Source organism: Fundulus heteroclitus, unplaced genomic scaffold (assembly GCF_011125445.2).
Source record: "Fundulus heteroclitus isolate FHET01 unplaced genomic scaffold, MU-UCD_Fhet_4.1 scaffold_63, whole genome shotgun sequence".
Lineage (NCBI taxonomy): Eukaryota > Metazoa > Chordata > Actinopteri > Cyprinodontiformes > Fundulidae > Fundulus > Fundulus heteroclitus.
In genome coordinates this window covers 1,617,045-1,644,001 of record NW_023397066.1, presented here as the reverse complement: position 1 = coordinate 1,644,001, position 26,957 = coordinate 1,617,045, and the positions used below count along the sequence as shown (strand labels likewise).

Genomic DNA, 26,957 nt, shown 5'->3' with positions numbered 1-26,957 from the left:
AACAATGCCAGTCAAACATGTTCAAGGCTTCTGAAGCGTTTCCAAACCCTCTTCTAATGCATCTGAACACGTTTTATGGTCAGCAGCACGATAACGTTCAACCTACTAGTCTACAGGCTACAATACGCTGGTTGGTCAAAGGCCCATTTCATTAAAAGGTTAACAGCAAATCCATTTGGGGAATCATCAAAATGTATTTCCTTTTAGCCCCTGATATCTTGCATCAACAAAGTCAAAACTGATCACTGAACAGCTGATGAAGTAGTTGTACCACCGACCAGACAATGACCTAAGAAACTCAGAGTTCTGCGGTATTGGTTACAGTTTCTGATGGTTACTATGAGAGTGGCAGACATCTTTAATATATATTTTAATTCAAAGCTAGATCCACATTTCCAGTTTAAAGTACACCATGCTTTTAAAAACATTGTTTCTCCAAACTGCCAACATTTTCCTTTATACTGCCTTTGCGGTGCAGCGACTGTTGCTAAAAATGCTAATGCTACGTAATGCTACGTGATTTTGGCTACCACGCCCATAAAGATCTCCGTGATCCACAAGTTATTTACTATTCCTGGACAGAAACTGCTATGAATATTGAAAGGAAGAGGCTTTAAAATGTTGGGAATGGTTCTACTTCTGTGTGGTTGGGTGTAGAACGCTCGGTGCAGGAGCCCAACGCTGCCCTCTAGAGTCCAGGAGAATAGTGCTACTTTGGGCAAAGAGTCGCTGCAGATGGTGTGTCCACGCTTCTGGTTTCCGTGTGGAACGTATGTGTGCCAAACATAAACCAGAAGTGTCAAAATAGGATCCAAAAACAGTTTAAAATGGTTAAAAAGATGAAAAAGGTTTAACTTTTTTTTTATTGATCAAGACCTGGATGAATGAGAATTCTCACCAATGTAAAAAATATGTTGAATAGTGATTTTCTACATTACCCTACATCCCTAAATACTAATTAATAAGATTTTAAACTGCCTGTCTACCAAAAGTTAAAATCGTGAACCCAACCAAATAGTAGAAAATAGATCAATCTATCGATGAGTTACTGAGGGGAAACTAGGGCAGAAAACAGTAGAAAACTACATTATTAAACACTGATCAGCACAGGATTACCAAAGGTTTCTCATTAAAACATTAGCTCCAAATACAAGCCAATAAAGACTGATTTAATCAATTTATTATCACTTTATTCAGTTAAAACACAGGTGTACAGTTTGTTAAAGGGACATTTTCACATTTAGGTGTTAAATCCACGTAAGGCGTTTACTCTAGTTGTACACTGAGACTTTATCTGCTAAAACTGAACACAGTTTAAAAGGAGATATGTTAAATTATTGCTTTATACATTCAAGCTGAAGAAAGACACACCTGAGATCCAGCCCAAAACGTCACAACAAGCACTAACATCACCTACAGATGCTTCACATATCACACACTGGACTCACTGAGTTTATTAAACACCGGCATCAATGTTCACACAGGTGAAAATTTCCTCCTGACACGTCTTTAGTCAGAACCCAGTAAAAGCTGAAGGTTTTTAACGTGTATTTCTGCTAACCTGAGGTTTTATGCGTTTCATTTCACAGTTTGGGACGGAAACAGAGTGCTGAGCTCACAGAGACGCGCTGAAACCTGTCCGTCTCGGCCTCTTCAGGCTTTTAACGTTGTGCTTTGGATCAAAATGGGAATAAATAAATAATAAATAAATACAAGTTTCAGGCTGTACATTTGATCCTGCTTATGACATAAGCTCCCAACAAAATGGGAGGTTTTATTTTATTTAGGTTTGTAAGAAATGCATTCATCTTTGTCCAATTAAGCACAGAGAAAACTGTTGCTGTGCTTGAAATAGGAAGTTGATAAAAAAAAAAATGTTAACTAAAATTTGTGCTCTGAGTAGATTTTCCTCTAAAAGCAAACCTGCATTTCACATCTGAGGCAAAGAGATTCTAAAGTCAGTTTTTACCCAGATTGGACTAATTTATCTGAGCCCAAAGCAGAACGTTTCCCCCGTTTGCTGTACGATCGTTATGAGGAAGATTATTCTGGTCAGCTGACTTCTTCCTCAGATTAAAGTTTCTCTCTGATTTCTGGTTTAAAATCTGCTGAAAGCTCCATTCAGCGTTCACTATTTAATGCTGTGAAGTGCGGCGGCTCGCTAGTTTTACATAAAGACTGGAGGAAAACTTTGTTCTCATTCAGATTGTTACAGGTAGCGATCCAAAAAGAAAATTAAACATTGCATTATATTTCCACAAAGGTATACAGCTAAAATAAGTTATTTAATTATATTCTTTGTTTAAGGTATTTTTTTTTAGCAAATGTAAATTATAAAACTTGAAAATAATAGCTGCTCTTAAGACACGCTGTAGTGGATATTTCTTTAGTATTTGTGGAGTTTGAGATAAAAAAAAAAAAAAAAAAAATCAATCACTTCAGTTTAACTTAACAGGCAGGAAAAGGAGCCTGTATGCTTCCTCTCATAGCTCCTTTAGCATATGAGCCCAGGGACGTCCAGGAGCTGTAAGGAATCCCACAATCCTTTGCGTGACTTGTTGTGTTTCTTTTAAATAATGTCAGTTAAGACGTTAAGGTTAAATAATAGTTGAAGGCGGTCTGAAATAAACAGCCAGAAGCTCCAACAGCAGCTTTCTTACTGCTGAGCTCCAGTCCAGCCTCCACCTCCTCTGTGGGACTACTGCCCTCCTGTGGCCAGAACAGGAACTGCAGACATTACTGGATATAATCAATAAAAAGGAAAATTTGATAAAAACAGGGATTTCAATAAATGTAACATGTTTGTCACATTTAAGAACTAAAATAACTTATATATCTGAGATAACTGGTCTTTGTTTGAAAGGAGAAACAAGTCTACTCTTCTTTATGACTGGTTTAGCTTCTGATTAAATTAATTAATTATTGTTCTTTAAAGCTGATTTTTTTTTTCTACACGTTGCTTCACTGGCTTATAGATTTTTTTTTATTTTGTAGTCTAATAAAATAAATCGCTACTAAGTTAAAACCCTACTTCTAATCATTTTCTTTATGTCACCATGTCACTTTTATACAATATGAACAATATTCTTTATGGATCTTATGTCATTTAAATGTTCTTAACCTCAGTAAGTAACCTAAGCTTTTGCTGTCTTAGCTCTAATTTATTAGATTTATTATTTATGTGGACTCCTGCGTTTCTCCTGCCTTCCCCAAACATCTATGGACCCTAAAAGACGGAGAGCTGTCTGAGCAGCGAGGAGGACGGTTCAGCCGCTCTTCATCAGGACGCCGCTCTCCTCCTCCTCTTCAGCTCCTCCTCGTAGCGCTGCAGCTGAGCCATGAAGCCGGGGTTGGGATCCACAACGTGCCGAGCCGTCTTCACCCTCTGAGGAGGAGACGTGACAGATAAACTGTTTAAGAGACGGACGCTGCCCTCTGCAGTCTGGTTAAAACCACAGCTGCTCTGAAATTAAATAAATTAAATACAATACGCTGCTTCTATCAAACATGCTGATTTTGGACTGATTTTACCTGATTTAAATAAAATAAAACTTGTTGATATGCAACAGATGAAACTTTTTAACACTTAATTTTTTGATCATGACTTAATTTAGATTCTTATTTTTTACAGTTTTCTCTGATTTCCTGGTGACGTTTCGCGGTTATTCCTTATAAATTAATCTCAGATGATGAATCAGAATCAGTGATTCTGGGCCGGTCCAGAACACCAACGCTGCTTTATTCAGGAGAAACATGTTGGTCAAACTAAACGATGACTTCGCCTGAATGATTTGGACCCAGACTACATTCATCCGGGCTAAACGCAGACGAGGACCGGCTGACCTCAGTGGTTGGCCGTCGGCACTAATCTGTTCCGCCTCGGTCCGGTTCCAGGGCACCTTGGACATTAAAACCTTGGCTCTGGAAAACGACCCGTTCTGCTGATGCCGGCTAACGGGTCCACGCAGGATCACATTACGCCGGCTCAGGTCAGAGCTTCTCCTCCTGCTGGTTCTGACCAAATACTCTGAAGCATCTTCTGACTGCCGTCCATGCAGGGGCGCCTCCAGGGGGTGGCCAGGGGTGACCATGCCCCCCCCACCTGTGCCATGTCCTGGCCACCCCACTGGCCAGTGTCTATTGTAGTAGCGTCAGTTTAGCATTTCATCCTATCACGCACAGCCAGCAAGACAGACGCTCTTCCTGAGCTTCTATCGCACTTTTATTTGTATCTGCCAGTATCTACTTCCCTTAGTAACTGTTTTGTTTTCCAATAAATGAATAAATGTACACCTAATGTAATTACGCAATAAAATGTATTGTTGTTCAACTCAAAATGTTAACTGTGCTATTATTGGGCTATGCACATTAGATCATTACGAACATTAAAAATTCAGAAAACCATTAAAAACCATAAGATATTTACGTTTACTAAAGTCTGTCTGATTCTGCCTGTTTTCTACATGCAGCTTTACTACAACAGTAGAATAAAATCCTGAAATTACAGCTTTTAGTTTCAGTGCCACCCCAAGAGTTTAAGTGGCTCCATCTGGTCACCCCTATGAAATATTTCTGGAGGCGCCACTGCGTCCATGACAGGAACCCGGCCGGTCGGGTTCTCCTGGTTCTCTGTGGGAGTCTGGACTCCTGATTCTAGTCGGTCCAGTTCTTCTGAACAAGTTCAGAACCGACAAGAAAAGCAACGCTTCTCTTCCTTCCACATCGTTCCCATCTCCCCCATGAGCGTCTCAGATTTACGCGGCGCCGCCAGAAACGGCCGTCAGCGTCCGTCCAGGCCGGTTAATCGCATTCAGAGCGTCGATTGAAATATTCAATCAAGATTTTTTTATCCTTCATCTCTCATTAAAAGACTGAAACCCAAACAACCATGTGGGACATAAAATAAAACAATTGATTAGAATGAGTTAATGCCTTTTTTCTATTTTGTATTTTTATTTACTTCTTTTTATTTTAATCTACTGTATAAACGAGGACACCTTCTTCTGATTATTGACTACTGAGCCGATGTGACAAGTGAATTTCTCCAATGTGAGATCATTAAAGCCTATCTTATCTTATCTTAAGAAATAAATGACTGAATTAATATTGAACAGCTGGTAAAGAGCCACCTGACATTACGAAGTGCTAAACCTCTGTCCATTTTACCCTTTAAGATTATGATTATTACATTATTATTACATTATTATCTTGCACTGCCAACATTGGACTTTTCATATTAATGCCTTTTTGCACTATTATTTTTGCACTATAAACAAGGTAGAACATTATTCTGCACACTTTTTTAAAAATCAGTTTTTCTCCTGCACTGTTACATTCTTATCACTGCTGCACTCTATATTATAATATTATTTTATTTCAATTGCAATCTTATTACATTGTCGTAAACTCTATGCAACGAAATGTCATTTTGTATGCACTCTGTACATATAAAATGACAATAAAGTTGTCTAAGTCTAAGATTAGAGCTTTAGTACGGCTCCTGCAGCTCTTTATTTGAAGGAAGAGTGACATGTATCAGAGGATAAATCCTTAGATTAAACGTTTAATTTTGTTTTTGTCCATATTATTTATTAGCGTTCAGAAAACGTGTATGATTTTAATCTTCTGTTTGTTCAGTTCTGTGGTTAATTAAGTTTCTGGTTGTTTTGTTTCACATTTTTCTCCTTAATTGCATTAATAATTAAAGTAAATTTTACAGATATTAAGTAGAAAACCTTCTGAAATATTAAATTCCAGCAATCCCTTGTGATCTCAGCGGGGATACGGCGGTGAGGACGGCGGTGAGGACACATCCGTCTGCTGCGGCCTCACCTGCAGGGCCTCCGTCAGCGTCATGCCGCGGTGCTTCATCAGGTACGCCACGCAGACGGTGGCCGAGCGGCTGCGTCCGTTCTTGCAGTAGACGACGCTGCGTCCTCCGCGCTTGGCCTCCTTCTGGATGGCGTCGGCGCAGCGGTCGAAGTGGCTGTACAGGTCCTCGCCGGGGTCGTCGTAGACGGCGACCTGCAGCTTGGCGACGCCGCCGGCGGCCGGGAACGGCTGCTGCTTGGTGACGTTGATGCAGAGCGTCACCGCCTCCTGCTGGAGGAGCTCGTCGCTGCAGGCGGAGCGGGCGTTGCTGATGAACAGGGCGCTGGTGACTTTACACAGCTGCAGCATCCTGGTCTGACCCTCACAGGCCTCCTTACCACCCACAGCCAACAGCTGCCTGGTCAGAAGGAGAGGCTGGTTGGTATCTCGCGCCACAGGGAGATTTTCTGGACTCAGATAAAGAGCTACTGGCCCTCATCTCTACAATATTCACCACTACTGACCCAAAAGTAGTCAAAGTTGGCCACAACTACAGAATTAGGCCAAAGAGGTTTTGCTTTCTGGGTGCTGAGGTAGAAGCACAGCGAGGGTCAACGCTAAACGCTGCATTGTGTGTTTGTAGATCTAGAGAAAGCATCAGGGTGCCGAGAGGAGCTGTGATGTTTTATCAGGAAGTCTGGAGTAGCAGAAAAATACGTAAAAGTACGTTCACACCGAACGCGAACAAGACAAATGTCTCACGTTGATCACCTCCTGCTGGTCGCTTGACATTTCTCCTCGGTCTAGCAAACACCTAGCCTCGTGAGACCATCCTGATCTCGCGAGCTTTCAAGGTTTCACTCGCAGATCAGTCTGGCTACTCTCCGTTGAAGAAAATTTGGAGCCGTTCACCAAACGAACGTCCAATCAGCGTTGGCTTTGAGGCGGGTTGAGGTGTGACGCAACGGGAAGCGCGACAGTTCAGTCTAAAGAACATGGCGGCTTAAACGACTTAAACGACTTAAACGAGCGAGTCGTGGCGCCGTATGCGACGTGGAAAGCTGAACAACGGCGTTGCGCCCCTGTTCAGTGAGAACCACCATCAGGAGCTGCATCTGGACGCCGTCGTTCCAGCAGCACTTCTGTCTTTTCAGGACCCAGTGAGCAGTTCCTGCCCCGCGTCAGAGGACGGATCTAACTAACCCTAACGCTCAGAAAATCCATCATTGCTCAACAGAAATCGACTAGTTGGGCTGTCTGAATATGTAAAATTGTGCTTGAATTAATGGACAAGGAAGAAACTTGATGCGACGCAAATTGACGTAAAAGTTCAGATTGTCGAACCCGTGCTAATTTCTCTTCGCTCTATTTGCTCATTTCATGTTATTCACATGGCGGACCATTAATCCACCCCTGAACGCGCCTTTACATCAGGATAAAATGTAAATCACTCGCTCCATTCGCCTCGCTTCCTGTCTGCTGTGGCGATGGACGCGTTGACAGGTTAGACTGGTTTATGATGTTTGCAGATGACTCTGTGATCTGCAGTGAGAGCAGAGAACAGGTGGAGGAACATCTAGGAAGATGGAGGTTTACCCTGGAAAGGAGAGGAATGAAGGTTAGCCGTAGCTAAACTGAACACATGGGTGTGAATGAGAGGGATCCAAGTGGAGCCGAGAGGTTCCAGGGAAGGTGAGTCTGGAAAAGAGGGGAAGAAACGTGTCCAAGCAGGATGGAGCGGGTGGAGAGAAGTATCAGCGAGAATGCTGAAAGGTGTAGAAGACGTTGGTGAGACCAGCGATGTCTGGTTTAGAGACACTGAGGAAGACACAGGAGGCAGAGCTGGAGGCAGCAGAGATGAAGATGCTGAGGTTGTCTTTGGGAGTGAAGAGGACAGAGAGGATCATCAATGAGTTCATCAAGGGAACAGCTGTTATATGTTCTGGAGGCAAAGCCAGAGAAGCTGAGAAGGTTTGGACATGTACAGATAAATGCTGAGGTAGAAGGAAGCTGAGGCTGGACCTGCCTGAAGAAGACAAGAGGAGATTTACTGATTTAGCTAAAGAGGATATGGAGGTAGCTGGTGTGAGAGAAGAAGATGCAGCAGACGGGGTCAGATGGAGACAGATGACTCTCTGTGGCGACCCCTGAAAGGGAAAAGCTGAAAGACGAACCATAAAGACTTCTTGTCTGTGGAGACATGAAAACAAAGATGGACATTTTTATGCCTCTGGATCAGCGGAACATCTGGATGAGGAAGAACGAAGCTTATGCAGAACAGAACACCCCGTCTGCAGCCGTGTAGCGACGCCCTGAGGCTGCTTCCTTTCCTCTGATGCTTGAAACCTGCAGCGTGTGCAGGGTAAGACGGATTTTATCAAGCTTCGCTGAAGCGTGGGCGTTACTGGACCTCCCACCAAGACCGTGATCCTGGCTAACCTCCGGTCCACCAAGGCTTCAGAAGAGGTCCCGAACTAAACTAGGGTGGCCGTCACAGTCACCTGATTTGATCCATACTAATCATGTGTGGCAGGGCTGCACGCTATGACCTAAAATTCATATAAAGTTATAAATCGACTCCTTTTACGGTGGCAGTATATATCGCGGTATAAACTGAAGGATAAAATTTGTGCTAAAAACTAAAGATATGTAATTTTGGACCATTTATTTAGCAGACAACAGAAGTCATAATGAAAGCCAGCTTTTTATGCAGCGTATAAGAACTAAAGATGCTTGTCATGAAGGGGTTAAATACAAAAAGTAAAAGTAACATTTTTATGTTTAATTTACAGAATAATTTACTGTGTTTTTTGGTGGCTCCCCAAGATTAATTACTGCTGATTTTTATTAATCATTTGGACAAAAGTAATAGATAAAAATAACCAAATGAGCTCCTGAAATAAATGCATAGATTTAACCAGCAAACTCCAAAATATCCAACAGTTTGTTTCTGATTGATCATTAAAGCAGCGAAGGTCTTTTTTAAATGAGGCAAATTAGGATATAAAGATTTTGTGATGCATTTTTCTGATGTATTTGCATTAAAATGACGATAATATAACACAGTATGTGGTGGATAACTTAATTTGCATGGATTTAGAGCGTTTCTCTGGTTTCTAAAGGAACAGACATTTGATGAATGACTGAACAAACCTTTCTCTCTCTCCTGCTGACCTGCAGCTGGTCTGCAGGCTCCTCCTGGTTCTCTGAAGGCTCCTCCTGGTTCTCTGAAGGCTTCTCCTCACAGGAAGGTGCTCCCCGTTTGTTCCTGCAGACCGACGGCTGCGGCCGATCCGGCGCCTTCAAACCTCCTCATTGACCCCCAACTGCTGCGACCAACATGACACACAGTCCTCCTCCTCCTCCTGCTGCTGCTGCTATATTTACTGCTGTGGCACCCAGGGTCCTAGTGCTGCTCACGTTCAAGCCAGGGATCCTCTCCATCTGGGCTCTATAAACTGACATTTATGGATAATAAACAGCTCAACAAGTTAAAGCAACGCTTTCTAATCAGAGTTTCAAGTCAGTTAAACGTCGGTTAAACGTCTGGAATATTGTTCAGTAGAGGAGGTCGGCTGTTCTGGTGGAGATCAATCAACAACTGGATCGATTCTGCAGGTGGAGGCCAGGCAGTTTTTCACCTCTCCTTGTTTTTTGTTGGTTTTTTACTGCCTTTCAGCAGTTTTTGCATCTGATTATAGTCAGAGTCACTCCTGACAGCATGAGGAGCCACCTTGGACCCTACGGAGCGTTGCACCAGCAGCTCCACCAGGACGGGGCCTCCACACGGGCCGCAGCGTCTCAGGAGCGCCGAGGAGATTCCAGGAGACAGACTTCCTTTTTCTAAGAACCACCAGTCAACCTGATTAACGTTTAATACAAAACGAAAATAAAGTCTAAATCTAAGTTTAATGAGTTTTTTATTTCATAATTAACCAAAGAAGGGATAAGAAGATTATTTTCTCTTGTGCGGCGAAGCAAGTCGCTGAGCTCAAAAACCAAGCGGACCAAAGAACTCAGTTTGATGTTTTCACAGATAAAACTGATGGAGATTTTAACGTTAGAGCCGCTAGTCAGAGACAAACGACAGAGAACTGGTTCAGATTACAGAGAACTGGCTCAGATTACAGAGAACTGGTTCAGATTATAGAGAACTGGTTCAGATTACAGAGAACTGGTTCAGATTATAGAGAACTGGTTCAGATTACAGAGAACTGGTTCAGATTACAGAGAACTGGTTCAGATTACAGAGAACTGGTTCAGATTACAGAGAACTGGTTCAGATTACTGAGAACTGGTTCAGATTACAGAGAACTGGTTCAGATTACAGAGAACTGGTTCAGATTACAGAGAACTGGTTCAGATTACAGAGAACTGGTTCATATTACTGGCCCTTTGGTTGATGCGTCACTTCCTGTTTACTCAGCTCCACGACACACTGCTGCTGTCTACGCAGTAGAAACAGACCAGCATCCATCAGTTCGCAGCCTTTTCCACATTTAACCTGGTGTCAAAAGCTGCTGAAGATTCTCAGTCATCCAGGTCATGGTCATTCCAAAAAAAATAAAAAACAAAACAAATGGACTTTTCTCAGAAGTTTGAAGACGTTTCGCTTCCCATCCAGAAAGCTTCCTCAAGTCTTAATGACTCCCCATCACTAAGGGAGTGGACCAGTTTCGGTTTAATCTGAATAGTATCTAAGCCATTACAAGGCCTTTTGGGCAATAATATTAAGCCTGCTACTCCACATTACTCCAAATATTTTGAAAATTTTCTGGAAGTGAAATGTCTCCAAACTTTGGAAAAAAAGTCCAGTTGTTTTGTTTTTTATTTTTTTTTTTTATGTGGTGTAAAGTTAACATCTTTAAGGGGGGGGGGGGGGGGGGGGGGTATGAAACTAAGGAAGGACCTGACTTGCTGAGACGACCAGAATGGACTCTCCTCCTACTGAAGTTCCTGAACTCTACCAGATTGTGGGGGATTCTGTGGTCCACAGCCTTCTGCAGGTGATCGGCCGGATCCGGTTCTGGACCCTGACCAGGCCGACCCAAAACGTTACTGTTCTGCTGGTGAAGTTGATTTTGATGTCTGCCTGGATTCATGGTGACTGGTACGGTTCATAGTTTCCACACACTTAAACAAATATAACCCAGTTCCCTCTGAAGACACGTGACCCCACAGCCTGATGCTGCCACCACCGTGTTTCCCTGAGGTCAGGCTCTTCTAACTACATTTATTTCCCTTTTTTAGTTTGGCCCTAAACATAAAACCTTCCAGTTTAGTTTAATCGGACCACTTTAAGCCTCCAGCCTCACAGCCTGGTGTGTTCGCCTTTAAAACAGGAGCAGCTTTGACCAGCTGCTCAGAAATGTCTGCAGCTCCTCTGTCTGATGTGTCCCTGCTGTCTCATTCCATTAATTAACATCTGTCTGTGTTATGTTTCGGTTCACGGAGAAACTTTTTGTGCCCTTCCTCTGATTTTTGTAAAAACCAAGTTGTTGCATTGTTTAATTTCACCTCCTTTTTATTATTATTATTGCATTATAAAAGGTACCTGGACATCCAGACACACGCAGACCGCCCGGAGCTGCAGATTCATCTCACACCGAATGAGGGTTTCCTCCTCTTCCTCCTCCTCATCATCATCATCATCATCATCAGCCCCCCGCTGTCTGATAGACTCTTTAACACCCAGAGTTAAACACATTGTTACTAACCCAATAAAAAAACGCAGAGAAAGCCGTCAAGTCAAGCTAACAAGCTAGCTGCTAGCTTCTGGTTTGTTTACTTCCGCCTCACGCCGGAGGGTACGTTCCATTTTATGCCTGGCGCAGCCGCGCAGGTGGTAACGCGCCGGGTGGGCGGGGTCTGCGCTGAGAGACGTTTGTCTTCATCCAGGAAGTGAATTCTCCACATATTTATCCTCCAGTTGCTCTGATCCAACCGCTTAAGGCTCAGTGAAGTCCTGCTGGACCCAAAGACACCGATAAACAACCGAAGAGTTTTAAAAAAATTTTTTTTTTTTTTTTTTATGTGTGTAAGTATGATGTAAAGTTCCTTCATGATTAAATGTTTTCACATCCACTCCCTCGTTACATCCTTCATGACCCAATCTCTTTGATTTCTGTTGCTGATCTGGTCTCGTTTTGGATCAGTGTTGGTTTTTTCCGGTATAGGTCCCCGTATTTTTTTATTTTCCTGCTACTTTAAAGAGTTTACAACACATTTTATATTCCCCAACTGGCCCACAGCACCATATACCCTAACAGATGGTTTTCACACACTTGTCCTTTGTCTTACATAACATCCACCTGTAAAATGTGTTAATCTTAGTCTCCTCTGATCAGAAAACACGTTTCCAGTAAACTATTGTAGTTTAAGACGTCTATAAGGTTGTGGAGCTTCTATCCGTGGACAGGCTGCACAACTTTACACACTTTGGAACAATTATCGACTGTGCCAAAAAAACTGAGCTTTTAATGTTGACACCCTATTTGTGAAAACACTTTAATGAGCCAGCTTGTTTTGGTTGCTGGTTTGAGTCCCTCACCCTGAAAAAAAATGAGCACGGACTAAACAACACTGTAAGAATAGAGATCAATGTACACTGCAAAAAGGGAACTAAAAGCAAGTGAAAATATCTTGAAATTTGTGTATTTTGTATTGATTTGAACAGGTAAATAAGACTATTTACCAATATAATGAGTGTTTTTACCCTTAAAATAAGCTAATTAGATATCCTGCACCTGAAATAAAATGACTTGTTCCTATTTTTAGTGCAAAAATCTCATTCCATTGGCAAATCGTCTTATTTAGCTGCTCAAATCAAGTAAAATACACTAATTTCAAGATATATTTACTTAATTTTAGTTCCCCTTTTGCAGTGCTGACCCAAACTCCCCTCTTTACCGGAAGATTAAAAAAAAAGTATTTGTTCCTGTTGTTTTAGCACCATGAACAATTTGACCCGCTGGGCCCAAATAGAAGCTGATCGGGTTATTTTTGTGACCTTCATCAAATTGTAAGAGACTTTATTACCAAAACATGGAAGCCAGACTCAGAGTAAACTAATGGAAGAGTAAAAGGAGAACCAGAACCCCCCGTTAAGCTCTTTGGGTTTAGTGTTTAACAGCTGGACACAGGAACATCACCAGATGGGACACAGCTGATGGAGGAAGTGATTTTATTGGTGGCGCCCAGATGATGTCACACATGCAAACAGCGACGTCGAAGCAGAGTGTCGTCAGCGTTTTATTAGCAACCAGAGACACGTTCCAAGAGAACCAAGGAGAGACGGAGCCCGTCTGAGCGGCTCCACATTTTCTACAATATGTACTATAATACAGCAGGATTACAGCAGAGTGGGTCCGGTTCTGGTTCCGGCTCACCTGGCCACGCCGCGCCCACGTTCCCTCGTTCTCGTCAAAGTGCCCAGTTTTACATTTCCTCAAAACTTCTGCTCCTCAGACGTTTTTAAGCAAACAAGCTCCTCTCTGCGGGTCAGAACCAGAACATAAGGCGGACCGGGTCAAACATTCACGGCCCCCCCCCCCAACAGTAAAACCAGTGAAGACGGGAGCACCGCTTCCCTTTTAAAGGAAAAAACTTTCTACACGTTTAACTTTCTTAGTGTCTAAAACAGGTTTTATGCTCAAGATTTCTTCAGATTAAGGAAAATAAATCCTGACGTTGTCCAGATCGGCCATCTTTGAGTCTGGAGGAGGGCGAATGAAATCAGAACTCGCCGTTTTTCCACTGGGTTTGATGAATTTAAGACGACAAGATGCATCTTTAGTTGATAGAAATCATAAAAGCAACGTTAAAAAGTAAAGTTCGGGTCGACTCCGAACACCAGAATGAAAAGGAACCACGAGCATCTGATGAGTTTTTGTCCAGTAGAAGAAAAAAAAAAAAAAAAAAAAAAAAAAAGGTGAGGAAACAAATGTCTGCCCTGTAAGTTAGAACCGGACCAGAACTTTAACGGATTTTATATTTCAGAGGACCTTTGGTGACCACATGCTCTGGTCCTGAAGCAGAATTTGGGTCCAACCAGTGGAGCTTACCTAAAAAAAAAGAACCTGAGCCCAGGTTCTGTGGCAGGAAACGTTTGTTCTGATCCATCAGACTCACAGCTAGTATTTGTTTGTCAGATTTGGGGCGGTTCTGTGGAGAAATATCGGCCGAAACGTGAGGAGCAACGTTAAGCTTGTGTTTCTTTGGCTGCTGCTTTAAAAAAAAAAAAAAAAAAAATGGGAGGGGAACCAGAACTTTAGATGAACGTGGGTCAGGATGGAGGGAGGGCGGCTCTGTCAGCCCCGTCCTCACAGGAAGTCAGTCACAGCTTAGAAGGAAACGCGGTTTGCAGCTAAATCTGATTTATTTGGCTTTTATTTGCTTAGAAAATGTCTGCAGTAGAGAATAATCTCCACAAGGGGGCGCCGGTTTCTTTCAGAAACCAGAGGCTGCAACCTGCTTCCTGAAAGAAGCGGGGCTGCAGCTCCTACACCGCGTCTTCTCAGGAAACGCTTCTCACTGCCATCTTTGGCGGTTTCCTGTTGGCGACTTTATATTTTTTTTTTTTCTGTGACAGATTAAAGAGAAACGCAGAAAAAGAAACGCCGCCCTCAGCGGATCAAACTGACAGGACGGACAGAGCTCAGTCAGTAACCGGCGGATATACGAACACATTCAGGAACGTTCTGCTGTCAGACCGCCACCGACCCGATAATTCGGACTACAGCCTCCGTTAGCGCTCCGAACGTTCAGCGAGAAAATTTCCCTCAAATGTCCCTCAACGTCACGAAGCGGCCAAAGAGCAGATGGAAGAGTTGAACTGTGGGTAAAAACTATTAACGATGTTTTCTGATAACAACCTGGAGCGTCACAGACAACTGGTGGACGTGTAAAAATGAAGAGAAACGTCGTTATCAGCTAGTATTGCTAATAAGTAGCACCACAACCAAAAGCAAAACCCGCCAGCTTCCCAACCAGACCGGACCTGGATTAACTCATTCAGAAGTTCTCCAGAACTATTCTGGATTCCCCCCCCCTTTGAGGTGGTGTCCTCCTTTAATTTGCCCTGACTCCGCCTCTGCAGTGACCGGGTCCCGCCTGCAGGGGGAGCAGCTCCCCGGTGTTGGAAGGGCTGAACGAGGAGATGAAGGCAGGTGATGCTCAGCGAGGCGACGGGTGGGGAGTCGCTGCGGGTCGGCGGCGCTCCGCTCGGTGGCAGACGAGGACTTCCTGTCTCTACAGGAAGTGGCCGGGTGTCTCCTCGGAGACAGGCGCGCGTTTGAAGCAGGAAGATTTGGCGTCTGCAGGTGACTTTTAGGAGGCTGGGGATACAATCCGGCCACCTGGCGGGCGGCTGCGGGTGTCAGGGATGCTGTGAGGAAGCCGTCTACGATACATCGCTCGCTCTACAAGCAGGAAGTAAAGCGGTCTAGACTTCCTGTGCGAGCGGAGCCCGCTGGGCTGAGACGGAGCGACGATGTATCGCAGAGAGACTCGGTAAAAATCGCTCGTGGACCGCGGCGGGCGGCTCGCTCCTCAGTCATGCAGTAAAGACGACGCGACGTAATGAAGACCTAAAGCTTTGGGGTCCGACCCGAGGCTCTGAGGCCCTCGGATGGCGGCCAGGCGGGGCGGCGGCGGCGCTGCGGCTCAGGAACAATCAGGAGTGATCCATGGGTTCGCTGGCGGTGCTCTGCTCAGCGTCCTGGCTCTCCATCTCCTCCACCTTGTCCTCCGGTTTGCCGGCCCCCGCGGCGGCGGCGGCAGGCCGGCGGTCCGGCGTGGGCGCCGCCGGGCCGGGGCCCGCCTTCGGCCCGGCAGTTCGGTCGCGGCCGGCCCCGCCCGGCGCGGCGCTCTGCTGCTCCTTCAGGTGGCGCTCCATGGAGGCCTGGATGGAGGAGACCATCTCCTGCAGCTTCTTGCGCTGCTGCTCCATCAGGCCGGGGTCCAGCGCCCGGCCGTCCTTGGTGGTGACGAAGCCCGGCGCCATGCGCACCAGCTCCCTGGTGGCGTCCTCGGGAATGTCCGACAGGTCCGGGGCGCCCCTGGAAACGCTGGCGCTCAGGTCCACGCCGCTGCTGTGCTGCCGCGTGATTGGCCGGTGCTCCGGGGGGGAGGAGCCCTCGGCGCTGCCCAGCGAGTGACCTTTGCCCTGGAAGGCGGTGACGCTCTGCAGCTGCTCCTTCTTGCGGACGACGCCGCCGCTGCCCAGCCGCAGGACGCCGTGGGACGGGCTCCCCTCTCTGCTGCCCCTAGAGGCCTCCGAGCGCAGCTGCGCCACCGCCTCCCTCACCAGCTCCTCAACGTCGGGGCCGACGGGGAAGTGGCCCGCGGCGTCCACGCACAGCTCCAGGCGCTCCTCCGCGGCGTTGAAGACAAAGGTTTTCCCCGTCAGGTGAGGCAGCGTGCAGTGCTTCCCGTCCATGAGACCTGGAAGACACAAACGTCCAGAACCGCTCAGGAGACACAGAGGAGCGTCCGTCACACATCGCTCCGTCTACGCCTTACTAACACTATTAGCCCAACAATAATAATCATTATTATTAATTAACAATCATACTTTATGTGTTATTAACATTATTAGCACAACAATAATAATCATTATTATTAATTAACAATCATACTTTATGTGTTATTAACACTATTAGCACAACAATAATAATCATTATTATTAATTAACAATCATACTTTATGTGTTATTAACACTATTAGCACAACAATAATCATTATTATTAATTAACAATCATACTTTACGCCTTACTAACACTATTAGCACAACAATAATAATCATTATTATTATTAACAATTATACTTTACGCCTTACTAACACTATTAGCACAACAATAATAATTATTAATAATTAACAATCATACTTTACGCCTTACTAACACTATTAGCACAATAATAATCATTATTATTAATTAACAATCATACTTTACGCCTTACTAACACTATTAGCACAGCAATAATCATTATTATTAATTAACAATCATACTTTACGCCTTACTAACACTATTAGCCCAACAATAATAATCATTATTATTAATTAACAATCATACTTTACGCCTTACTAACACTATTAGCCCAACAATAATAATCATTATTATTAATTAACAATCATACTTTACGCCTTACTAACACTATTAGCACAATAATAATCATTATTATTATTTAACAATCATACTTTACGCCTTACTAACACTATTAGCACAATAATAATCATTATTATTAATTAACAATCATACTTTACGCCTTACTAACACTATTGGCACAGCAATAATCAATATTATTAATTAACAATCATACTTTACGCCTTACTAACACTATTAGCACAACAATAATAATCATTATTAAGAACAATTATACTTTACGCCTTACTAACACTATTAGCACAACAATAATCATTATTATTATTAATTAACAATCATACTTTACGCCTTACTAACACTATTAGCCCAACAATAATAATCATTATTAATAATTAACAATCATACTTTACGTGTTATTAACACTATTAGCACAACAATAATCATTATTATTATTAACAATTATACTTTACGCCTTACTAACACTATTAGCCCAACAATAATCATTATTATTAATTAACAATCATACTTTATGTGTTATTAACACTATTAGCACAACAATAATAATCATTATTATTAACAATTATACTTTACGCCTTACTAACACTATTAGCACAACAATTATCATTATTATTAATTAACAATCATGCTTTACGCGGTATTAACACCACGACTTACGCTACACGTAACTGACGGCAAAATAAAGCTGCCACTCCTTCGGAATGAAGGTTTTTTAATGTAAAACATATCAATTATATGCAACCTATATTATGTATAGCCTATATTTTCACACCTATACTAACCATAATCAGAGTTCCAAACAAATTTAAATATCATGAAATGTTAAAATGTATTTTATTTTGAAAACCCAACACCGCCTGCTCCTTCCTGTCTGGCTGCCAAGCTGCTGCTGAGCTGCTGTCAGGAGGGAAGAAAACACTGCAAAAAAGGAACTAAAAATAAGTAAAATTTTCTTAAAATTAGTGCATCTGTCTTTGATTTGAGCAGGTAAATAAGATGATCTGCCAATAGAATAAGATTTGTGCACTTAAAATAGGAACAATTCATCTCCATCATCTTGCAGGATGTCTAATTATCTTAATTTAGGGGTCAAAATACTCATTCCATTGGCAGATAATTATATTTACCTGCTCAGAACAAGGACAAAAACCCTATGCTTAAGAACATTTTGCTTATTTTAAGATCCGTTTTTGCAGTGAACTAGAGACGACGGTCCAGTGTTGCCCATTTAGCAGCTTTCTTGCTGTATTTAGCGACTTTCCTCCAAACAGCGACTAGCAGAAAGTCTGGCGGCCTTTTCTGAGTTAATGACGACAAGCAGCAGTCGTTCTGAGCAGCCGAGGCCGATCCTGCTTCCCTCAGCGCTGTCTTACAGGCACAGCTGCCTCTTCCTGCTAGCTACTACGTTTCCTAATGAATCCGCCCTGGATTACAAAGCAGGAAATGAATATGATGTAAATACAGTTTTTAAAGTAATATATATTTTTGTCTCTGAAACTGTTAAAAATAATTCCCTGAACTTGATTCACACGCAGCCTCACTCACTCGTTCACCTCTGATTTCTTGTCTTTCTGGTTTGTTTCATGCAGAGTGGATTCAGGGAACGTGTTAAAATTCAGAAATCATTTAAGATTTATCATCTAAATCACTTTATTTATTATTCCTACAGCCTGGCTCACAAACGTATGAACAAACATGCATATAATTAAACCTTAAAGTGAAGGCGCTGCCCTTTTTTAATTCTCATTTTCAGCATAATGTCCACATTTTCTTCTGGAGCTCTGAGAATCGAGCATCTCAGGCTGTCCCTGTTCTTCAGGTTCTAAAGAAAGGCCCCCCCCCCCCCCCCGACTCCTGACAGCAGCTTTCCTCTCGCTGAGCTCGTTGCTGCGTAAAAAGCTTTGAAGCTTCAGGTGAGTAACTTAACGAGCTGCACAGGAAGCTGCGTCTATTTAAACTGAATCATCTGTGCAGCCTGTCAGTACGGGTTCCTGCTCCGTGTTTGTCTAACGGACCTCCTGAGTGAACAGTTTTAATCTTTTTCTTTGTTTTGTGAATTGCTGAGAGACCCGACAGGAACATTAGTCCAGCAAACACGAACCAACGGTTTGTATTTCCTGGTTTTTGGAGCATTTAAAGCTTTTAAGTGTCGTGGACCGCAGAGAGAACCAACTCACCCATGTCTTTCTTCACGATGTTGTAGAAGACGCCTCCCTGCTGGAAGAGGTGCGGCAGCTTCTTCGCGTACGACCACACGTCCTCGCCTGGAGGAGGAGACGGGTCACAGGTTAATTAATAATAATAATAATAATAATAATAATCTTTATTCTCATTATGATATATCACATCTTAACCCATCCCCTTGGGGAGCAGAGGAGGAGGAGGAGGAATGAAGCGCTTCCCCAGCAGCTGATCAGTGCAGCTTCCTGAGATGAATTACCAAAACCTGCAGACCAGAGCTGGATGATGTAGATAAATAAACACATTGATAAAATAAAAATATTATTGATCGATAATTATCAACAATTTTATAACATATATTTTAAGTGCAGCCCTGGACATTTTATGCTGCTGCTAGTGACTTATTTTTATTTTTAGATACAGACACAAACAATGAATTCAAACTCAAAAGGGGGCGGGGCTTAGTGAAGGAGTGTTCTTGGGTTTGCGTTGTGATTGGTTGGGAGGATTAATGACTATAATATTAATTTATAAACAGAAAAAAACAGTTATTTTATTTACCTTTTTATTGACCCTTTTTTTCTATAATTGATATTTATTATTAAGTTATCGAGCTGGACTGAAGTTAACATTTGGGTCAATCTGAATGACGTTCAGTTAAGCAGAAAGTATTCACACCCCCGGCAGATTCAAAGTCATCTGTTCATTTTTCTTTAGACTGGAAGCAGGAACATTTTGGAGAACCTGAGCTGAACATTAGGGTGATGGTGGAGAGACGCGCTGACCTTTGACACCTGGAGCTCGTCACCAAATTTTTAAAATCATTAAAGCAATTAGAAGAAGGTTTGACAAAAAGCGCTAAAGATTATTCGCCCATTGATTGTTAAAAATATCAGTTCAATATTCAATTAAACTGTACCTTTTTATTTTATACCCGTTTTACATAGTTTTAGATTTTTTTTTTTCTCATTTGATATAATAAAACATTTAAATCTTAATCCTTCAGGGGTGTGAATAATTTTAGGCTTGTCTTTATTTCCCAAAAATGATTTAATCCGTGCTTCCAAACTGTGTTTTACTTTAATTGTTTTTCATATATTAAACTGTTTTATTAATTGACATTTTTTTCTTTGCTTTCAAATCTAACCTCTTCTGTCTCTGAAAGGTGCTAAATAAATATAATTATTAATATTATTGTCCAGCATAAACCATGTTTCATATAAGCAGAGCTGAGAAGACGTCTGACCATGGAAACAACCAGAGACTCGGCTTTTCTCTCACTGCGTCACATGAAGCTAAACGTGGGAATAAAAGCCAAAACTAAATGCCTCCAGAGGAATAATCGCATTAATAAAATCGAGCATTATAGAAGGACACTGACTGTCTTTAAAATGTTATTTCCTCAAATAATGTTTTGTGTAACTCGGGATTTGCATTGTGAACGAGTTGAAACACATAAAATGTTGTTCTGAATTAGTAAAGCTAATTTAGCCCAGAGCTGGGCGATAATTCAATAATAATATATATTGATCGATAGACGTATATCGATAATAGGAAAAAGGGTCAATAAGAAGTTCAATAGAAGAAAAGTTTTCCTTTTTGCATTCTGGCCTATCATGTAGATTAATATTATATCATTACATCCTCACAACCAATCACAACCAAACCAGGAATGCTCCGCCCCCTCAAAGAGTTTAAAAAGCACATTTAAAAAAAAAAAAAAAAAAAAACTTACAGTTTTGGTATAAAGTTGGTTGAATAAAGAGTTGAGTTTGAATTCAGTATTTGTGTTCTTTATCTATAAATAGGTCGCTAAGCAACAGCATAAAATGGCGAGGGATGCACTTAAAATATATGTTTTGAATTTGTTGATAATTATCGATAACCATCAATAAGATATATATCTTATATCTTCTATATCGCCCAGCCCTAATTTAACCTCATTCCATGTTAAATTTAAGTCTGCAGTGAACAAGATTCACTGATTTATTCTGATGATTATGATCAACCACTTTGTTTTGTCTTGTTTCTTTTGTGTGTTAATAGTTCTTTAGCTTCTTTATATCTTCATTTTGCTTAGTAGTTTAGTTAAGTTTCACTAGCCTCGTAGAGAGGATTTGTGTTATTATAATATTGTGTTAATTCAGGTAAACAGCATTACATAATGATGTTCTCTGGATGTTTTCTTCATGTTATTTCTGTTATTAAATTCTTGAACTTGAAGAGAAGCTGTCACTCCTTTATTCTATGTGTGTGCAGGTTTTACTGTTAAAAGATCGCTAGTGCTCGAATTCATCCCTTTCAACCGTTGTCTTGATATCAGCTGTTAAGAGCTGATCATCACCAGACAATACTTAACAGACAGAGAGTTATTTATGAAACATTAAATAACTTTAAACAGAGTATAACACCTGGGTGTGGACGCACACGAGGATCTGGACTCTGGACCGTACGGCGCCAACGATGCTCTGACCCAGACAACAATAAAACCCGTTTCTGGAGCCGCTCATGAACCAGACGTGGGTTTTTACAGCTTTAGAACGTTGATCCTGAACCAATCAAATGTGTTTTTAACATTTCATTCCACGGGTGAATTCCTGCAGTTCTTTAAACGTAACGACGCACTAAACCACGCCTGTAGGCCTTTACTTCACACCTTTCTGGATGGAAGGAAAATCCAGGAAGTGATTTTCTGCTCATGGCTGATTTTATTAAATCGACTTCAGTAGATAGAGTTTATGTTTTATGTTTTATATTTTATGTTTTCAGGCCTGAGGAGCCGGACAGGTCGACGTTTCTGTTTTCCAGACGGATTTATGTGAAGCTTCACTAATCAGGGCAGCAGCTGTGTGGCCAGACCTGTGGTTCTGGTCGGTGTCGGGTGGGAACAGAGCAGCAGAACCTCGTTATCTGCAGGGGGACAGTCTGAGAGACGCAGCCCAGCAGGGACGGTTCTGACCGACTGTTGACAGGAAGTGCAGCGTCAGGCGGAGCTCAGAGATAAAAACCTTCCTAGAAATCAGCGTCGGCCTGTTCTGTTTTTATCTGACAGAGAGCACCAGCGACCTTTGACCCTTTGGCAGGTGAAAGGGAGGGGGCGGGATGGCTGAGTCGGCACATTCCCCAACCATCCATCCACCCATCCATCCATCCATCCATGCATCCATCCAGTGTTTCTGGTAACGCTCATGGCAGCGATTCAGCTCTGAACCAGCGTGTGCAGCAGCAGCCAATCAGAAGCCAGCGTGCGGCACACCTGCCTGCAGCAGCAGCCAATCAGAAGCCAGCGTGCTGCTTATTAACGGCAGACATGGCCGACAGCTACAGGCCACAAAAGCAGCCTGGAGGGAGAAAACGGATCCAGAACCAGAACCATGTGTTCTATAGCTGGATGTTAAAACTGATGTAAACATCTGAGGCTTGTGTTTCTAAACTAAACATCAGGTTTAAGCTCCACGTTTATCCTGGTAAACATACAAACTGGTCAGGACCAGGAAGGGCAGGCGTCCTTGTTGCTCTGGAGCAAAATCACCCACATCTGGATAAACTCCAGAACCCAGGATGGATAATAGAGTCTTTCAGCAGATAACCTATTTCCCATGATGCCGTTCCTCCAGTTAAACACATTTTAATCAGACATGAGATCAAAAGAGGCAGAGAGACTGACTTTTCTCAGGCTGTCCCCCCTCCCCCTCGTGTTGCTGCACATTGCTGCTCAGCTGGTTGAACGAAAAAGGTCACAGTCCCACTTTTTTACTGCTAATAAGAAAGAAAAATTAGTTTGTTTCTGCATATTTTCTCTTTCTCTGCCTCTCCAGACCTGGAAAATCCTTTTTCAGGCTTCCTGTTGTTTTCTATGTAAACTGATATTAAAATCATGACATTATTTTAGCAGATAAAATGTTTACTGATCATTTGACTTCATATCTTCTCATGTACAGCTTTACTTTAGTCAGGGAGCCGAGTGACTTCTGAAATGTTTGGGTGTGAAAAAAAGGAAGAATCTCACAGATTCATCATCATAAAGCAGGAAATTAGTTTAAGATCCAAAACTCAACTGAAACTTTTCTGTGAAAAATCTAAAACATTAATAAAACACCTAAAAGATTGATTTTTTTTTTAAATAAACACCAGAGGAACCAAGCTTCTGTCTCTGATCCTGAAATACTTAAGCCAGTTTGTCTCCCCTGCTGTTTCCTTACTAAACTCCGGACATAAATCAGGACAGGGGCGGTTCTAGACAGGGGCTAACAGGGGCCCATGCCCCTGTAGAAATGGTCCTGGCCCCTGTTATGGCCCCTGTAGTAAAGACATGATATTAAATACACTTCTCATAATTATTTGCAATGGCAAAGAAACCATAACTGATTGGTCACTTTGTCCAATATTATTATTATTATTATTATTATTATTATTATTATTTACCTATACAGTTTTACTCTACTTAAAAATAATTTAAAACTTAAGATATTTCACATTTAGCTTTAGCTGTATTGAGCTTGGCGCAAAGTTTTCAAATATAAATATTAAAATATTAAATATTGCCATTTTATTATTATTATTTTTTTTTTTTGTTCAGTGCCCCTGTGAAAAAACACTGGCCCCACCTTGGCCCCCCTGGTAAATTTGGTCTAGAACCGCCACTGAATCAGGACATAGACACAGACAGACAGAGTCGTCCGGCGTGTCACTCTTACCCATCAGCGTTGCTAGGAGACAGAGGGAGGACATCTCCAGGTCGATGCTCTCCTGGACCTCCCGGCCGCCCGCCCTGCCGGACGCCACGCCGCCGCCGTCGTCGCTCTTGGCGGCGTGCAGCGCGGAGTGGGAGCTGGACGCCCGGGTCATGGACGCCCCGGGGCCCTTGTCTGCGGGGCCCCTGGTGATCTCCACCGTCACCCTGTCGCCGTGCTGCAGGGCCACCGGCTCGTTCTCCTCGCCCTCCCCGGGCGGCGGCAGCTCCCTGGGGGGGAAGCCGTGGCGGATGCACTGCTGCGCCGGCGGCACGTCCAGCTGCTCGGCGATGCTCCTCTGCAGGTCGGAGAAGGTGGAGCGCGCCGGCAGCGTCAGCATGGCCTGCCGCCCGTCGCTGGTCGTCACACGGATCTTCTTCTCCTTGTTGGAGGAGGAGGAGGACGGGGAGGAGGTTTTGGTGGGGGTGGCGGGGGCTGAGGAGGAGGTGGTTTCAGGGGAGCCCCCGGGGGAGGCGCTGCGCCCCGGCCCCCTGGGTTCCTGCTTCAGCTTGTCGGTGCGTCTCCTCTGTGAGACGGAGGCCTGATCGCTGATGCTCTGCTGGAGGCTGCGCTCCGCCCGGCTCATCGTCAGCTCCTCCTTGTGCAGCGTCTTCGCTTTCTGCCCCGTCAGGATGATCTTGGTGGGCAGCTGGGGGTCCGCCAGCGGCGGCGGGGGCGCCTCGGCGGGGTCCCCGGGGCGCGGGCCGTGCTGCGCCCCGTCCACGGACACCGGGTTGTACTCGTCCGGGTTCCTCTTGGCCGTGTGGTGCAGGATGGTGTTGACCACCTTCTGCACCAGGATCTCGCTGCCGAACTCCCCCGGGAAGTGCTTGGTGACCAGCTTCATGGCCACGTCGTACACGTTGCTGTTCAGCGCCGCCTCGGCCTCGTACTGGAACCAGTACACCGTCTCCCGCACCACCCGGCCCCCCCACTCCAGGGTGATGGGGAACGCCTCGGGCAGGTTGTCGTACTCCTTCCCCTCCCAGTAGTGCTTGAAGCCGCAGCCGCACTTGCCGCCCTGCGAGCGGGTGTTGGTCCGGTCCCCGTCCAGGTACACCACCGAGCCGTCGCCCCGCACGTGCCGCACCGAGGTGCCGTGGCACCAGGCGCAGGTGCTCAGGGAGCTGAGCTTGTAGTCGGGCAGCAGGCAGTCCCTGTGGGGGTCGTAGGAGCACACCACGTTGTTGAGGGGGAAGCTGTAGTTCTTGTCCGGCCGCAGCTGGCCGTGCGTGGCCTTGGCCAGGCTGTAGAGCTTCCCCCCGGGGGCCAGCCACTCGGGCGGCACGTGCAGCTCGGAGAGGGCGCCGCAGATCAGGCAGCGGTGCAGCCGGTTCTCCGTCACCGACCTCTTGGCCGCCTCCGTCACCTCCTCGGGCTGGACGCCGATGACGCCGGTGCGCCTGTAGACGTACTGGTGCACGTCGGCCACCAGCGACGGGTGGATGCTGTGCTTCTCCATGAACACCTCCTCCATGGCGTTCACCAGCCGCATCAGGTACTTGTCCTGCAGGCCGCGGTCGCCGCCGATCACGCAGCTGCCGTCGGGCTCCAGCCGGACGTACCTGCGGATGAGCTCCTGGGGGACGCCCCAGGCTTTGGGCAGCATGCGCGGCGGCAGCTTGGGCAGCACCGTGTTCTTGACCCCCACCAGGGGCACGTAGTGGTTCCGGCCGGAGCTGCTCCAGGCGATGCAGATGGGCTTGTTGGGCTTGCCGTCTTTCCCTCGGCAGCGCTCCTCGGGCACCAGGCCCGGCAGGAAGGTGGCGGAGTAGTCGCCGGAGCTGCGCATGCCGCTCATGGAGTCCAGCAGGATGATGGGCCGGTGCAGGACGTTGGCCAGGCCGAAGATGTGGATGTTGCGCAGCCCCAGGGGGACGCCCTCGGGGGGCACGAACAGCGGGTCGCACTCGTTGATGATGTCCTCCCACTCGGCGGCGTCGATGAAGTCCTGGAAGAGGCTCTTGTAGCGGTCCAGGTTCTGCTTGAAGTTCTGCTTGAGGTTCTCGCGCAGCGCGTGCCAGAAGAGCTCCCTGCCCACCAGCGCCCTGGACACGGCGTGGACCAGGCAGTGGCCGTCCCCGTCCACGTGCACCGGGATGAGGCACTCCCGGTTGCCGTTGGCCTTCTTGATCTCCTCCAGGGTGTCGTGGAGGTAGATGAGGCTCCCGGAGCGGTCCTTGCCGTAGCCCATGGTGGTCACGTGGTCGGGCTCTATGAGGAAGGCTCGGTCCCCCAGCAGGGAGCAGTCAAAGATCTCCCCCTGGTTCATCTCCTTCAGCAGCTTGGCCTTGCCGGTCTGCTTGTCCATGCCGTAGCGGGTCAGCACCGGCGACAGCAGCTTGCAGTGGTAGTTGGAGAGCCCCATCACCTTCACCAGCTCCGTACCCTTCTTCGGGGCCCCGGTGACGCCGAGCAGGGCGTTCCTCAGCAGGTTGTGGAGCACCACGTCCGGGTCGGTGACCTCCTCCACGTTCAGCAGGCCGCTCTGCTCGTGCCGCTGGCCGCATTCCGTGCACTCGATGCTGATGGAGCCGTGAGCGGGGAAGAAGAGCCGCGCCTGGCACTTGGGGTCCGGGCAGGTACCGCACAGGATGCGCTTGTCTTTCTTCTTGGGGCCCTGCAGCAGCGACATGTCGGCGCGGGAGAGCGGGAAGGGCGTCCCCGGACTTCACAGGACCATGACGGGGACCCCGCGGAGAGGCTGTCGGCTCAGCTCCGGCCGCGCAGACGACGGGTTTTTCTAACGAGAACAACACAAGATCAACACGGAAGCGGCTCGCTTTCCTTTTAGCAACTGGCCGTTTGCTAAACGTCCGCACGTAAAGGCGCGGACGTGCTGGGAGTTGTAGTCCACAGGGAAGTAAAATAATGACTGTAACCTAAGCAGCTGTTCTAAAATAAAGAACCGTATAATGTCTATTAAAACGGCAAACGTAATAAAACAATATGATCTTTAAATTAATATGAACTCACAATACGTGATCTAATGTTCAAGAACCTACTTTTCGACTTGAATACATTTCCCACAATGCGTTGCGGTTTATCGTCATTTTGTTGTGTAAGGAAGTGAATTCGGGCAGAGTGTTACAGTTTACCCAAAATAACACGA

At 44.9% G+C, this 26,957-nt stretch overlaps 2 protein-coding genes across 4 annotated transcripts; both read right to left on the bottom strand.

Annotated features, from left to right (window-relative positions):
• Positions 1–1,162: 1,162 nt before the first annotated feature.
• Positions 1,163–11,608, bottom strand: dusp28 (dual specificity phosphatase 28). 3 transcript variants are annotated; one of them, XM_036133535.1, is made up of 4 exons: positions 11,366–11,608; positions 8,965–9,269; positions 5,833–6,229; positions 1,163–3,385 (listed from the first exon to the last, which is right to left on the bottom strand). In XM_036133535.1, exons 3-4 carry the CDS (start codon positions 6,178–6,180, stop codon positions 3,281–3,283), a joined length of 453 nt encoding a protein of 150 aa, XP_035989428.1. In that variant the 5' UTR covers positions 6,181–6,229; positions 8,965–9,269; positions 11,366–11,608; the 3' UTR covers positions 1,163–3,280. The 3 variants fall into 3 exon arrangements, with proteins under 3 accessions (XP_035989428.1, XP_021169444.2, XP_021169445.2); XM_021313769.2 differs by lacking the exon at positions 11,366–11,608 and having other exon boundaries at positions 8,965–10,373; XM_021313770.2 differs by lacking the exon at positions 11,366–11,608 and having other exon boundaries at positions 5,833–6,225; positions 8,965–10,373.
• Positions 11,609–12,979: 1,371 nt separating this feature from the next.
• Positions 12,980–26,663, bottom strand: vcpip1 (valosin containing protein (p97)/p47 complex interacting protein 1). The gene is made up of 3 exons (XM_036133463.1): positions 23,810–26,663; positions 19,109–19,195; positions 12,980–16,254 (listed from the first exon to the last, which is right to left on the bottom strand). Exons 1-3 carry the CDS (start codon positions 26,478–26,480, stop codon positions 15,485–15,487), a joined length of 3,528 nt encoding a protein of 1,175 aa, XP_035989356.1. The 5' UTR covers positions 26,481–26,663; the 3' UTR covers positions 12,980–15,484.
• Positions 26,664–26,957: the final 294 nt, after the last annotated feature.